The sequence below is a fragment of the Pseudopipra pipra genome, chromosome 1 (genome assembly GCF_036250125.1).
Source record: "Pseudopipra pipra isolate bDixPip1 chromosome 1, bDixPip1.hap1, whole genome shotgun sequence".
In the NCBI taxonomy this organism is placed as follows: domain Eukaryota; kingdom Metazoa; phylum Chordata; class Aves; order Passeriformes; family Pipridae; genus Pseudopipra; species Pseudopipra pipra.
Window position 1 is genome coordinate 11,940,928 of NC_087549.1, and position 15,700 is coordinate 11,956,627.

Below are 15,700 nucleotides of genomic sequence, written 5' to 3' on the forward strand. Positions count from 1 at the left end.
TGAATAATCTACTTCGGTGTCCAGTGTTCCTAGTGATATTTTATCCTCCAGAGGTCACATTGTATGTTCAGTCCAAGATAAGCTGGCAGATACCCGCTCTCAAATGATGCAGTTTGAAGAAAAAGCCAACAGGTGTCTGAAACACACATGAAGTAGCTGGTTTGGGCAAAGGATTTGTTTTTAAATATTCCAACAAGAGTGCCCCAAGCTATATGAGTGGTTTCTGTGGAACCTCTAGAAGCTCAGCACTCTTTAAACCAGCTATGTCCTTATTTAATGTGAAGCACATAACTTTGGCAGCCAAATATATTTTTGCCTGAAGACTGTTTTAATTAACACTAGTAGGTCATTCTGACTAGAGAATGAAGACTGCAATTGCTTTCATCCTAATCTTTTACTCCTTAATTAGAGATTGGCCTGAAACCAAGCCAGGAGCCCACACATATTCACACCCACGTATATTGGGCAAAGTCATTATTGAATTACATGCTTTATCTTCTATCTGTACACAATACAAATAGTGATGGCAGTGACTCTTGGGAAGTTGCTCTATAACTCCAGTGTTGTAAAACATGGAGACTTATATGCAACTATAAGATTAGGTCAGGGGTTCAAAATTCAAGTTTCAATTTCAAGGCCAGTATCTATAGATGTAGCCTGTTACCTTGCCTACAAAACCAAGCCCAGATTCAGTCAAGTCTTAAAATAAGCCTTAGTTCAGCACTAAATATCATACCAGTGAGAATGACAGCTGTGGTGATAGGGCATTCAGTGAATTCTGTTTGTTGAGCAGCTAAATAGAAAATTAATAATGTAATACTTACAGAGGAATGAGAGAGAAGGATCATACAGATATCTGGACTTAAAGAATAGGAAGAAGATCAGATAGTTGGCAACTAGCAGCAGCAGAAGGAAGTTAGCAGACTTTTCTATGGGTGAGAGACAGCGTTCACAATTGCAACAAAGGAAATTCCTATCAGATATACGGGAGCAGGTATGCAGAGAGGTTGTGAAATCTCCACCTTTCAAGATTTCAGAACTTCAACTGGACAAGTTCCCGAGCAACCTAATGTAACTCTGATGTTAGTGCTGCTATGAGCAGGAGGTTATACTAGGTGAGTTCCCAGGGGCTTACCAACACAATCTTCCTGTGACGCTAGGGGAATTTGGTATTTGTAAGCAGGAGAGCACTCCTGGCAGTGCTGTGTGGAAGTGCCTGAAGTAACACAAAGGATTTCCTGTTATTGCCCTGTATGATCGTCCATCAATTCCCCACATTCACAACAGACATGGTCTTCCCTACTTCCTAGCTTGGGGAGTTTCATTGCCTTCGGTGAACCTGAAACGTCAACCAGGGAGGTAGAGGACAGGGCCAAAGGACTGTTTTCCCAGTGCAGCAAATAGTAAATCCACACTCGGCTCTGGCTGAGCACAGACAGGACTCAGGGAAGCTGCTTCAGTGGAAAGTACCAGGATAAGTCCAAAACCAGACTGCACATGTGGAGTTAGGTTTTCTGATGGTGTTATCAGCTGGGTGAGAGACAGATATACATATCAAATAGAAAGGTCCCTATCCATGCTGTATCTTCTTAGTAATCTGCTAGTATAGACATATCTTTACACTTTCAATGCACATATTCATTATATACATTTACATTCATGTGTAAATATGCAACACATAAATCTAATAATTCCCCAACACATTAGTCTTTCTTTCTGCTCCCATATTTCTCATCCCTCCAGCTTATAAGTAAGCAAAATGATGTTAAGCGCTCATCTTACCCTAGTCAGGTCCCACTGACCAAGCTCCACACTGCCAGGGCACGCAGCATCCCAGGCAGACTGGCTGTGCTCCCAGCCTGGGCTGAAGGCTGCCATCCCAACCAACCACCACTGGTGCTCGGGGCATTCTTCCCATCCTCCCCAACTCATGGCATCTGATTAATTATGATCCCCGTAATTGTCTCTTTATACAATGAGGAGTGTTAATCTTCGGTTTTGTTTTCTCTCCCAGTTTTATTAAGATCATAATAAAGAATATTTTTTCTTGTCCCCTGTCAACTTGCACTGCAAATTTGGCGAAAGGGATGATCTCTCTCTTGATAACTGTGGGGGCTGGTAGTCATCGAGACAGTGCACGTAACACTGAATAAGCTCACTGAAGTAAATGCCTGGATCAGTTCTTTTTCTTTATCCATATTTGTTCATTTTCACCTGAATTGTAATAGGATCAGTGTATGAGTTTTAGAAGTTGTCTGACATCACCAATCTTCTCTGTGCACCTGCTACTGGCCGATCAGATTACAGCTTTTTGCCACTCTGTTGCTTAGTGCATGATAATAGACCTTTCATGATCCCATTACATTAAAACATAAGAAAAGCTGCTCTGGGTCAGATCAAAGGTTCAGTGATCCTAATTCCAAAACTGAGCAACCTCAAACTCTTGAGAAAGAACAGAAGGAGAAGGATGAGTGTGTAGCACTGCAGCAACATGTGCATTCTTTGGTAGACGTTTCGATTTTCTAGAAACTGCCCTGGACAGAGTTTGTACAGCAGTAGTTGTAAAGGGTCACTGTTTTTAACAGCCCCCAGTGGCTCCAGCCCATCAAGGGTTTTGGGAGACCTGCAGCATCACATCCCACAGTGCTGCTGGGTCATACACCCTGCAAATGAGCCCACTTTCCCATTTGCACACGTTGTTCAGTCCAGACTGTGATCTTTGCAACATCCTACTTATATAGTAACGAAGAATTCTGTTCTCCCAAAAAAAGACCACTCAGGTCTGGTTTGGTCAACAGCATGTCATCCTTGGAAAGCTGCCTCAAGAATTCATTCAGAAACAGATTTTATCAGACAAGTTTGACTGTCCCACAGCAGAAACGGCTCCACCCTCTCACCAGGGCTCATGCTGCAGGGCTCATGACCCCACCAAGCAATGGGACATACTATTCTAAGCTATGCCATGAAAAATGATTTCTAACTTATTTATATAGAAAATCCTAAATAAGCAGTGCTGATGTGCCCACTTAGTTGTAGATGTGTCTGAAACCACAATCTCTGGGGAAAAAAGAAGACAGAGTCGTAAAGCAGGAAGCAGGAGCTCCATTGCTCAGGAGCCTTGGCCCCAAATTGGCAGGGACCTGTGTGAGGACTCAGCAGGGGGAAGCAACCCCCCCGAGAGCAATGAGCTATTTAAACAGCACACTCTGTACTCTGGGTTAGCAGGAATTTGCATAACTGTGCAGAGCCCTCGAGCCTGGGATCTTCTAAATAAAAGCCACATTTATAACTATCTAAAGCAGAAGAACACCCCACCTACTCTTCCCCAATTCCATAAACCAGTGTCATTAGTGAAGTCAGATAGCATCATTTGTTTCTTTAAGGGTTAAAAAAATAATCCATAGCCACTGCCAGGAAAAGGCAGAACTAAACAGGCAGCAGAGAGTTAGAGCCAGAACAGAGAGATAAATTTAAATCAATCATCAAAACGGACCACAACAAGAGCATATACATACAGAGCAAGAAAGAAAGCGAGAGAGTGTTTTGTTTGGGTAGCTAATGTTCCCTGGACAAGAAGAGAGAGAAATTCTCCTTTGGGTTTTTAATGCCACTCTAAATATTTATAGTAAGATCATGGCCAGCTGGTGAGGCAGCGGCTGGGAGTAGGGAGGGGAGGGCGCATTTTCCTCAGTGCCCCAACATCATTCTCCAAGTCGTTTCTTTACTTAAGAGGAGGGAAAAGGCTGCACATTGCCATGTTTACCCTCAAAGTGACTCATCTGCAGGAGTCAAGTCCAGTGGCTCCTGGTCATCCCCTCTCTCATCTCTCCTGGCCATTCATGCACATGTGCACACACACATGCACAGATTATGTGAGAAGCCTCCACCCTGTCTATAGCATGGGTCTGAGTCTTCAGGGTTTTATCTGGCTTTCAGGCATTTGACCACATCTTATGCTGCACTGAAAAGCCTTTCGGAAAGGCCATCTACAGCACAGCCCATGATGCAAAATTTCTGTTTTTAGAGGAACAGGCTGCCCCCATCTCCATAATCTGCTGGTCCATGGACACAGGGTTAGGAGCATATGGAGGATTGCAAACACCAGCACAGCACGGGGGTTGACTTAAGGGCATTGTGGCTCCCAATGATTTTTGCTCATCTGCCTCGCTGTGACCAGACGCAGACATGACTCACTCATGAGCTTTGGCTTTGAAAATATGAGAAGGAGTTTTGCTTTAACCTTGTGTTTCCCTGTGGTAGAAATCCTTAGAAACTACATTTTGGATTGAATCCCACCCCAGAATAAATGGAGAAATTTCAGCAGAGAGGAGGGACCCAATCCAGTTATCCAGGCGTGGGCAACCAATTCTATTTCTCTTCAATCACCCAGGAACTTGGCACAGAGCTGGGACACATCACACTGGGGACCAGCTGGGGTTCTGGAGGATCCTCTGCTGGCACAAGGTGTTCAACTGATCCCAGCCCTGAGGTGGATTTAGACTCACCATCATAGATGATGGGAGTGTTAAATATGGACACCTTCACATGATTGAGGCAACTGAGCACTTGTGGACATCTAGCAGCACCTGGAGGACTGTCCACCTGCCCAAATACAGGTGGTACATACTGGTGACCCGAATAACTTGTCAGACTCAGTTGTATTGACTGAAACTCACTGGCTGCAAAAGGAGCTCAGACACCTTGTTCATCTGCAGTCAGAGACCCCATCCAGGTGTCTTCCCTAGGAAGCTCAGTGCCACCGTGGGACTTGCCACTCTGGGACCCACTCACTGCAGCAACCTGCTCCAGTCCTCCCACTCATAACACCAAACTTCCTCAAGCCACCTGCTTGAGCAGTTCTTTGCTAAGGGTTTCAGAGAGCTGAGGTCCTTATACAAAAGGCCACAACCTGGTATTTTCTATATGAATTATCAAGCACCATCAGAAAGATAAACTGCTCCAAGGGTAAACTTCATTCTCTGCTTGTCAAAGGTAGTTGGGCTCTCCGGGTCCACCTTGGAGCAGTGCTGGATGCAGCGGTCCCAGTGCATCAGCATCTCCCACCACACTGCGATGGGCTGATGCTCCCCAGATCTCTCCATAAGGTGGAGACACGGTCCATCTCACCCAGGGAGCCCTTCTCTCTCCCCCCTTCTCCATGAAACTACGGTATTACCTAGCGCAAGGCATGGCAGACTGTTTACAGCCTTCTAGAGTTCCCAGGCACTTTAGGACAGGGTCTTGCTGCTGTTTCCAAAGGGACAGCCAGGACTTTTATAAGTGAACTTTCCTCTCCGTGTCTATTTATTATATGTAAACATTTGCCAGAAAAACACCACTCGGGCATGCTCAGAACCAGCCAGGTCATTGCAAAAGGCAGCGGCGGCGTCACATGTGATAACAGCGAGCAGCCCGTGTGCTCCTATTCTTAGCGCTGGAATGTGCACAATGCCCCGCCGCCCCGCCGCTCCTGCGCACAGCGCCCGGGAGCGGCAAAACTGACTTCAGAATAAACACATCCAGAAATCACCCTCTATGAATCACCCTACCTACTGAAAGAAACGTCCTTTGGGTTTATAGGGTTTTTATCCAGGCTCTAGCTATGGAAAATCTCAGCAGAGAATAAGCGACAGAGAGTAAGTGCATGCAGGGAAGGACGACAGAAGGTAAACGTTTCTACCTTATGGTTCCACTGCAGGTTGAGCAGTTAGTCATGACAGTAGATACTCATCATATTGTTCTGCCTGGCACTTAATTTAGTCATTGTGTGTCTGATTAACATAAAAAACCCCACAGCTAAGCAGAGTTAATAAATAACGGTTTTAATGCAGATTCCCAGTCTCTAGGGTTCCGTTTGCCCTGCTGCAGAGTTCAGTTCTGCCAGATTTGCATTCTTTGGGAATGACTAACTCTAGGGGAAAGAGGCGCAAGCTACTAAACTGCTAATACTTTAAAATAGTGAATAAATGTCTAAGTGCATTTATTCAACGTGATTAAAATGGACAAACCAATTGCTTCAGCCATCCAGCTTTAATCCCAAATCAGTGAGATAACTTCAGTGCTTTTGCTTCTTGCCAGGGACACAGGCAGTGCTGACCTCAGAGCTGCAACCTATCTGATAACTTTATGAAAATTTTAAAGGGTCTTAGGGACCTTTTGACTTCTTTATTATTTTCCCACTGTGCTTAACCAGTGTTCCATTTTTATGCGTAACAGCGAACAGATATTTAGAGGAACATCAAAGTCCCGATTTGTTCCCTTGGAGCTGGATATTTCAATAAAAGCTGCTAAGAATTCAGGGGTTTTTCTGCCAAGTCCAGTATTCATCTCTCTCCTATTTTGCTATGGAGGGGGGATCCACTGAAGAGTTTCTCTTCAAAGACCAGGACTTCTCCTCTGAACTGCTGAGGCAGCTGAATGCTCTGCGGCAGAGTGGGATGCTGACTGATGTTGCCCTCTGTTCCGGGGGTTTTGAAATCCCCTGTCACCGAAATGTGCTGGCTTCCAGCAGTCCTTACTTCAAGGCAATGTTCTGTAATGACTTCAGAGAGAGTCGCCAGGCTAAAGTCATCCTGAAGGGCATCGACGCCAACATTTTGGATCAGATTATCCTTTATGTTTACACAGGGGAGATTCTTATATCCACTGAGAATGTCCTGTGCCTGTTGGAGACTGCCTCCATGCTGCAGTACACTAAGCTATTTGAGGCCTGCTCTGCCTACCTTCAAGACAAGCTGACTCCTGACAACTGTCTGAGCATGATTAGACTGGCAAAAATCTTGAACTGCCAAAGTCTGAATAAGAAAGCCAAGGCTATGGCTTTGAAATGCTTTCCTGTGGTGGCCTCTTCTGAGGACTTGAAGGACCTTTGTCCCTTGGAGCTCATCGACTACCTTGGGGACGATGAACTCTGTGGGGAGGAGGAGCAGGTCTTTGAGGCACTGATGGTCTGGGTCCGGCACGACCTCCAGGCACGACAAGGCTACATCCAAGAATTGTTCAAGAAAGTCCGGCTTCAATACGTCCATCCAACTTTCCTCTTCCACTTCATTGCCAATGACTCACTCGTTCAGTCCTCACCCACTTGCAGGAGCATCCTTGAGTCAGCCTGGAGACATATGTTTTCCCTGTACAGCACCAACGCACCTGACATCAAACCCATGATGCATGTTCCTCGCCGGTACTCCAACCAAGAGTTCCTCATCATCATTGGTGGCAGGAAGGACAGCCAGCAGACGAGGGATGTCCTGCTCTATGATGACAAGACAAACCAATGGCTGAGCCTGGCCAAACTTCCCATGCACCTGTACAAAGCCTCTGCAGTGAGTTTACACAGCAACATTTATGTGCTCGGAGGGATGCCTGTTAGCAATAAGAAAAGCCTGGTCAGTGGTAATATTTACATTTACTCCCTAAAACTCAATCAGTGGAGGTTGATTGAGCATATGTTAGTTCCACGTTACTCCCACAGAAGTTTGGCATATAAAAATTATATTTTATCATTCGGTGGAATTGGTGAAAACCAGGAAATCCTGAATTCTGTGGAAAGATACGATAGTGTCTACAACACCTGTGAGAGCATGGCAAACATGCCTGTTGCTGTTCTTCACCCTGCTGTTGCTGCCAAAGATCAGAGGGTCTACCTCTTTGGGGGAGAAGACATTATGCAAAACCCAGTTCGGCTGATCCAGGTAATGATCGGTCCTGCTTGTCATAGGCAATTTCTTCTAAGGTATTCAGCAGTCCATCACCCTCATGAGAAAATCAAACCACCTAGAAAACTTTATTGTGAGTCGCAGCAAGGGGCAGGTTGAGTTGATACATGGCTTCCAGGACCATTGCAGCCATTTCATTTTCCCCTTCTGAAGGTTTTTCAGGCACAAGCCCTGACAATACTTCTTTGGGTGTCAGTCAGCTGTGCCTCTGGTGAGCACTAAGGCCAGGGCTGCTGCAGATGATGCTATGGCAGGCAGCAGCAGCCCCCCCTGCCCAGCTTCATGCCTGTAGCCAGTATCACCAGAACCAGTGCTTTCTCCTTGGCAGCCGAGCTGGGGTTTCAGCCGCACACCTGCTCGCTCGCAGCGAACACGAACACTCGCCATCATTAGAGCGATTAGATACTCACTCATCAAAGGGCCAGGACTTAAACTGACAGTCATTTCATATAAACAGTTGTGTTAAAAACGTAGCTTCTGCCACATGTTGCTGGCTTCTCTGTCTGCTTTCAGCGGTTACACTCTATTAAGAAGAAAAAATTCATACAATTTTTTCTTATCTGATTTGATGCTTTAGTAACATTGTAGTGTTTCTATCCCCATAAGTGTTTTCCACTGGTTGAGGTGCTTTAACTAAGAATCATTATGAGCTAAGATGGCACCAGGACATGAGCAATACTTTATGATTATAATGGTACTTGATTATCAGGGGAAGGAAATGTATTTATCTGTTAATGGGGAGTTGCCCTGGAGATATTTACTATATTGAGAATCAGATAATATGGCATAAAAGTTTGTGCCACCCAGATATGGATGACTGAATGATCATCATCTGGCAACAGCTCTTTTTGTCACATAAATTGATGACTTAGATACCACTCTAAGTCCCTTTGCCAGCCACCAGCACAAATATAGCAGCTGGGCAAATATGGTGGCTGCCAGCAAAGCTAGGTGAAGTTGAAATTTGTTTGCCCAGGAAATTGCTAAGACCAAGGCAGGAATATACAGAATAACTGGTAAATGAAATTAATGGGCTTGCACTTTGGGAGAGCAAGTTACAGTGATTTAATAGCTGTGCAAAGATCTACAGCCAAGAAGCTTGTATATGGCAGACACACTTCATCTTAGTGTGTGTGCTAGCATGTCCTGAGCAGACAAGCTTGGGGAACTAGAATGCTTTCCAAGAAGATATATTAGGAAAAAAAATGGGTATATTCTCAGATTTCCAGGACTTTGAGCCAGAGGATTGTATTTATTAGGGCAAAATATACCCCTTAAGTTCCTCTGTAATTACAAATGCCAGTTGAAATACAACATAAACAGCTGTGTGAGTATCTTTATTTTCTTGTCAGGTTTACCATGTGTCCAGGAATACATGGTTTCGGATGGAGACTAGAGTGGTGAAGAATGTCTGTGCACCAGCTGTCACAATTGGAGACCAGATTATCATCATAGGTGGTAAGAGTTCTGTTTCACCTTCCTTCTGCCTCCCCCTACCCAGATCTTGTGAGTTTTCACAGCCTTCCTGTGGCTTTTGAGGGGGTGGTCCCTCAGAAAGCACCTGGATCTTGGGAAAGAAAGGAGGAGTGTGCCCACCCTCCATCCACTTCTCTTACGGCAATGGAAGCAGAGACAAGTTCTCCATGAGGCCCCTTTTTACTCCAAGTAGCAGGACCTAGGTGGGGAAAACTAAGGAAAAGCCAATGCAAGTTGCTGGTCTGCAGAAGGAAGGATGCCAAAAGCACGGGGATCCTGCTTCTCCCCTGCTGACTCACATCCTGGAACTCTCTGTCTGCTCTTCTTGGGATAATAGAGAGCGTGGTTACCACAATCGTTAGGATGGGTGGGCTATAGGTCTATGAGATGTTGGTTGGTCCTGTAGCTGCCTCCTGGGGGTAATTGTGAAATGTCCTGAAAGGGGTGTGACACACCTGGAAAGAAGAAACTCCACAGTGTCTTTTTCAACCTGAGGACCAGCCTCTGCCCATTGGCACTTTGGTGTATTATGTCGTTGGTTTTGGCACTCTACAATCCTGAATGCAGCTCCCCCGATCACGGACTGGCAAGAGGAAGCATGTGTTAGACTATGTAAGAGAAAATGAGACACATAGTAGTTTTGGCAGAGCAGTGAACCAAACGCAAATCACACGGGACTCAAAGATGGTGTCACCCCTCAGGGGGAGGCCACTGCTACCCTTTGCAGTCAGAACACAGGAGAGCTGAGTCCAAAGGTCCCAGACTATCCTGTGTGGCAGATTATCCTTAGCTCAGACCACACTCTTGTTTTTATACATGGGCAGGGTACTGCTGAGTACCAAGCTTCCACACCTCCATTGCTCCAGGGCAATGGCCCTTCTACCAGCCCTTACCTCTCAGCCGATCCGAGGTTACATCACCTCTCAGTGGAAGAGCTGTACACTGGGTCACTGGCGTGGTGGCTGGCACAGATATGGCACTGTGGACTTTAGGAGTGGAGCAAACACCAGTGGCACTGTGCTGAGTACTCAGCTCCATTCAGTAGGCAGCCACAACTCCAACCCAACAAGGCACTATTGTTCCTCTCCCGTATGCCACTGGTTTCTCTATTACCAAGTGAAGCTCAAGGAATCTCTTGGGTGAAAAGAAGTATTTTGGGATGTTTGAAGGCACATGCAGATAACTACAAGCTCCAAATGTGTGGGACAGGTTGGTTGCCTGATCTGATGGGTCTTATGGTGCTTATTGAGCCCTGGCTGCCAAGGTGCTAGTAGACAGGGTGAGGACAAACAGGAAAGAAAGATAGACAGACAGGCATTCCTGTGACACATCATCACTTCCTAGCTTAGAGATCTTAACTCTGCCAAATTATGTACCAGTATAATAGGTTTTATTGAAGACTATCAGGAAATATATTATCATTCCTTCTGCTGTCCATAAGCTTTAATTCCCATCTGTCTCTTCCACCTCTGGCTTTTCATTCAGGGTACACCAGGAGAATCATTGCTTATGATACAAAAGGCAACAAGTTTGTTAAATGTGCAGACATGAAGGACAGACGAATGCATCATGGGGCCACTGTCATCAAGAGCAAGCTGTATGTCACAGGAGGACGATGTCTCACCACAGACAATGTCATCAAAGACCTGGATTCCTTGGACTGCTATGATCCAGAGACTGACACGTGGACACCAAAGGGAAAACTGCCACACAGACTCTTTGACCATGGATGCCTTACGCTCCAGTGTGTCCCCTGTTCTAACCTTCTCTAAACGAGCTTTGGTACTTCCTTTGTGCTTTCCTTCCCGGAAGGGACTTGCCTCGCTCTGCAGAGAGCACATGGGGAATCCTTATGGGGTCAGGCAAACTCTTGACTTTAAATGCACAAGCAGCGCTAGTCCTTCCCAGACCCTGTGCCAGAAAGATCATAAGCTCTGTGCTTGTGCCTATTCACCTGACTGGTATTGCATATGGTGCTGCTGAGTCCAGTGTGGAGGCCTTACCCAGTATCTCAACAGAAAACAGGAAAAAGATACTGGGTAAGACCCCATTGTAGGATTTGGCCTTGTACAGACTGAATAGGGATGCTGATATCTCCAGGGAAAGTAAGATCTGGATAACCTGCCTTTGTTGGCATGCAAACTCAGCTGCCTGGGCAGCCCTTAGCTGCTCGGTGCTGACCAAGCTTTCTGTTTCCCGTGATGGGAGCATTTAGAATAGGAAGCCCTGAGCTTCAGTCTTGTAGCCAGGCCAGCAGCAGCTGCCTGCATTAGCTATGGTAGTCATCTCATAAGAAATAAAATTTTAATGTTCCTAACACCAAATTAGAAATAAGCAAAAGACTGATGCTTTGATCTGAACTCTCATATTGCAACAAAATGCAGATTTGACTTTTCTGAGCTAACACTCTTTCATAGCGAAGGGAAGACTTTTGTTCCCCCTGCCTGCCCTCTGAAGGAGCAGGAGAAGATGGGATGGAAATTAAGATTGTCTGCATCTTCTTTTTCAAGGGATCTTATTTTGCAGGGATCTTCTCCTTTTGCATCAGTAATAGCAGTGGGGTTAGTTAGGAAGACTTTGACTGATGGAATTCTTGAAATCTGGAATAGCAGAGAGGACATATGGAGGAAAGGGGATATAAAAGAGAAGAGGTATTTGGGAGGAACAATTTCTTTTTCCCTTTCTCCTCTCTCCAAACCACTGGGAAAAAAACCATGAGACAAAGCCAGTGACAGGAAGCCAGCTTTCCAAGAAGAGCAAGTCTAAATCTGCCACTTGGCAAAGCAGCTCTGGCTCCACCAATATTTTTGTGGGGTTCTGCCACTAAGTACATACTTTTAAAGGGAGGGGATTAATCATCAGATACTGAACAGGCTGTGAACTGCTGTTAGGTCACCAGGCTTGGTAAGATTGCTGAGATAGCAAGGAACTTTAAAGATAGCACTGATGTCCACCATCCAAAGAAAGGATGGCAGAAAGAACACACCTTTTTGAAAGAAAGTGGGACTTTTCCAAGGGTACAGGGTGGCATGAGGAAACCACACTCAACCTCCCTCTTTACAGAAGGCTGCGCAGGCATGTCATCACCACTACATTGCAGTAAACTAACTCAGGATCCTAAGATCCCCTCCCATAAATCTGTGACTGGGAGTAGAAGGGTGACTGAAATAGTTAATGAAGTGGGGGGCTGCAAGAAAGTATTTGGTATCAACTGCTGTTGTAACAATGTGGAATAAAAGGGTTATTATTGTTTGTATGAGCTTTGTGTTCAGGAGTCCCCATTGTTCCCTCTGAATTGTTGATAAAGGGAATTGTTTTTGTACCAGTGGGTATTGCCAGGGTTTCCTTCTAAGGATCTGAGTAAACCTGCAAAAAATGAGTGGGAACCCAAACTTGTCTCCCAGCTCAGAAGCCTTTGGCTACATTTCTCTTCTGTCTTTCAGTCTATATCATCGTCTCCTCCCTGTGCAAAGCAGAGCTAAATCACAGCATTTGCCAAGTTGGACTGGAGCAGTGATTCATCCTGCTTCCTCACAGACCATCTCCATCCCTCTGGAGAAAGAAGCCTTGTCATGGCCAATTATGGAATGTCTGCCCCAGGGAGATGTTTATTGCTAACCCTGCACTGCTGCCTTCCCGAACTCCTTCCTGTTGCGACCCTGCTCAGCTCCAAACTCCGGGAGACGCCAGTTGCTGCCATGCATTTTAGCTGACACAGATTCCTGCCAGCTCGTGACTGTACCCAAAACCCAGGGGGAAAAAAGTTGACTCAGGGCCATAACCCCATGTTTGCAAACCATTGCCACAGTCATTGGTTTACGCTTAGAAGCAAACAGATTTTTTTTAATTCCCATATCATATAACTAGTGATTTTCTCCATGTTCTTGTGGGCACCAAATAGTACCTTGCACAGCTGTAGCTGGGCAGGAAATGGGGGAGTGCAAAGAAGAGGTAGGGTTGCAGCAGCATTCTCCTCAGCATCTTTCCTCCATCCCTCAGGGAGCCCTCACATCACCCCCAAGTCCTTGGAGACACCAAGGGCTATGGCCAGCCCTGCTGTGGCTGCAGCCCTATGCTCCTTCTCTTCACAAACTCCTCACCTCGCGCCCATAATTCAAGGAGTTTGGAGTCACTGGGAAGTAAATTCAAATGCTCGTGGTTTCTGATAGATTTCTGTCTTGTGGTCAGTTTTGATGCAAACTCTGACCAAAAATTTTGGTGCCCTTCACAGAAAAAGGGTTGAAATCAGAGAACAGGGTTGAGCCTTTTCAAGGCAGATGAGGGATGGTCGAGTTGCTTGGTCACAGAGAGGCAGCAGCACATGCAGCTACAGGACAGGGGATACTCAGCAGTGGGACAGGCACTATTGGAAGAAGAGATGTTGCCTTTCTAATTAGGTGCTGACCACCATCTGGCCCACCTCGAGCAGTACCTAATACCATCCTGACTGCTTTGCAGTTGTTGTATCCCAGTGGTGCTGTGGGTAAAAACACTCCTAGCAAAGGTACTTATTTCTCCAGTATCAGGAGGGGACTTTTACGAGCAGAATCTACAAGGCTGCCACTACATGAGTCATTACATGTTTTCTCAGAGGTCTCATCATCCTAATATTCAAACATTTGAGTGCTTGCTTAGATGGGAATCCCCCATGTGATAGCAGCAAGGCACTTCACAAATACAATGATGGCCCCATGGAAAGGTGTGAATTTGTTGCTTTTCATTTAATAACCATGGAAGCCAAGGAAAAGAGGCTTTTAGAAAAGGGTTGTTGATTGGAGGTCAGCCTTCAGAAGGGTTGATCACCTGCCACATTTTTTCAAATCAGGGAATGCTGTAAACGCTCATCACCTCAAAGGTCTCATTTTCAAGTGTCCTGACTCAGACTCTAGATTATGCAACCCATAGGATCACATGGCTGAAAGCAGCCTGTTCCATGGGACAGTGAGTTACCCATGGCAGGTACTTGTCCAATGCACAGAAAATCTCCCATGAGAGATGTTCTGATCCCTCCCAAAGTAATGTACTTGAGTGTATTATTAATCTCAGAGCTTTTAATACTATCTATACTAAATCTTCTTTGCTGTACCTTCTGCCATACCCACAGGGATAAAGGGCAATTGATTACCCTTTTAGATACCATGTATTTTTTTACATCTTTAAAGTTTATTAGGATGTTTCAAATTCTCTAGACTAAACAAACCCAGCCCTTTCAATCTTTCCTCATAAGTCATGTTTTCTAGACCTCTGATCATTTTTGTTGCTCTCTTCTGGGCAATTTCCAGTTTATCTGTTGGTGGTTTTTTATTTATTTAAGCGCAGGGCCGTGGCTCAGCCTTGCAGTGCTGAGAAGGGCAATAAACCTTGTCTGCATCTTACCTACAGCATTCCTGGTCTTGCGGACCAGAAGGACTTTTGCTTTTCACAGCAGCAGCAGATCACTGACTGGGGTTCGGCTGTGCTCACCACTAAGGAATGTTTGCAAGTTTGGGCAAGGTCACATGGAAAGACTGCAGGACATCCAGGATCTCCCAGGGTTATTCTGTAACTCTCCATCTTTGCTTTGGCTCATCAGGATCCCAAGTCAGACCCTGTTGAAAACAATAAGTTTCTCCATGAACTTCAACATGGAGCTTTGGACTGGGCCCTAATTATTGTGTTCTCAGCTGGGTTCATCACTAATTCTATTAATTTTAAAGGCAAATATTTAATGTTTGAGTCATTTTTTTTTATACTAGGAGAAAAGTTTAAGGCAAAAAAATAAAAAAGGAAGAGAACAGATTGCATTTTCTTTTCAACTTTCACTTGCCTTGCTGCAAACCCAGAGCTGAGTCCTGCTGCACAGCCAGCCTGTGGCGGGTGGGCAGCTTTGCTTTGATCTCAGCAAAGAGCTTCGTAGGTTAAGCCTGTGTTTTTTCACTGTAACAATTTATCAAACAACACAGTCCTTTCCAAGGGCAGCCTTTTTCTTGCGCAGTAATATGTTTATAATTATAATGCATTTCCTGCTTCTTTTTGATTAAACACACCTGACAAAGTAGGAAAGATGTCAATGCATAAATAAATGGGCGCACCAAGTTCATCGCTTCGTTCTTTTTTTCCAAAAGCCAAGGAGTTCATTGTGAGGTGAATCCTCTAGTTGAGAAGCAAACAATTGGGGAGAGGATATATGAATAGCGTACAGGGTAATTTATCCCTGGCATTGTTCCTTAGCCTGACCTGAGAACCATTAATAATTGACAGCAGCAAAAACAATCCCTTTTTACAAATATAAACATCCATACTTTTTTTCCAGCTGCTTGAAAGCTCCCCTGTTAAACAGTCATATTCTCCATGGCACAAGGAGCATGAATTCCTTAGTGCAAGGTTGCACCAGCAAAGGAGCTGAGACCTGCTAATTAGTGAATTGCTAATAACGTTTTCAGCAGCTAAACCTGATGAGTTTTCCCTGGAGTCCAAATGAAGCAGAGTTCATATGGAGGAACTGGTCTCTTAGTCTGCCCGTGCCACCA

The 15,700-nt window shown here is 45.1% G+C and overlaps 1 protein-coding gene across 1 annotated transcript; it reads left to right on the top strand.

Annotated features, from left to right (window-relative positions):
- The first annotated feature begins 5,468 nt into the window (after window positions 1-5,468).
- Window positions 5,469-12,450, top strand: KLHL38 (kelch like family member 38). The gene is made up of 4 exons (XM_064645559.1): window positions 5,469-5,666; window positions 6,217-7,691; window positions 9,068-9,173; window positions 10,677-12,450. The coding sequence occupies exons 2-4, from the start codon at window positions 6,345-6,347 to the stop codon at window positions 10,961-10,963; spliced, it is 1,740 nt and encodes a 579-aa protein (XP_064501629.1). The 5' UTR covers window positions 5,469-5,666; window positions 6,217-6,344; the 3' UTR covers window positions 10,964-12,450.
- The last annotated feature ends 3,250 nt before the right edge of the window (window positions 12,451-15,700 follow it).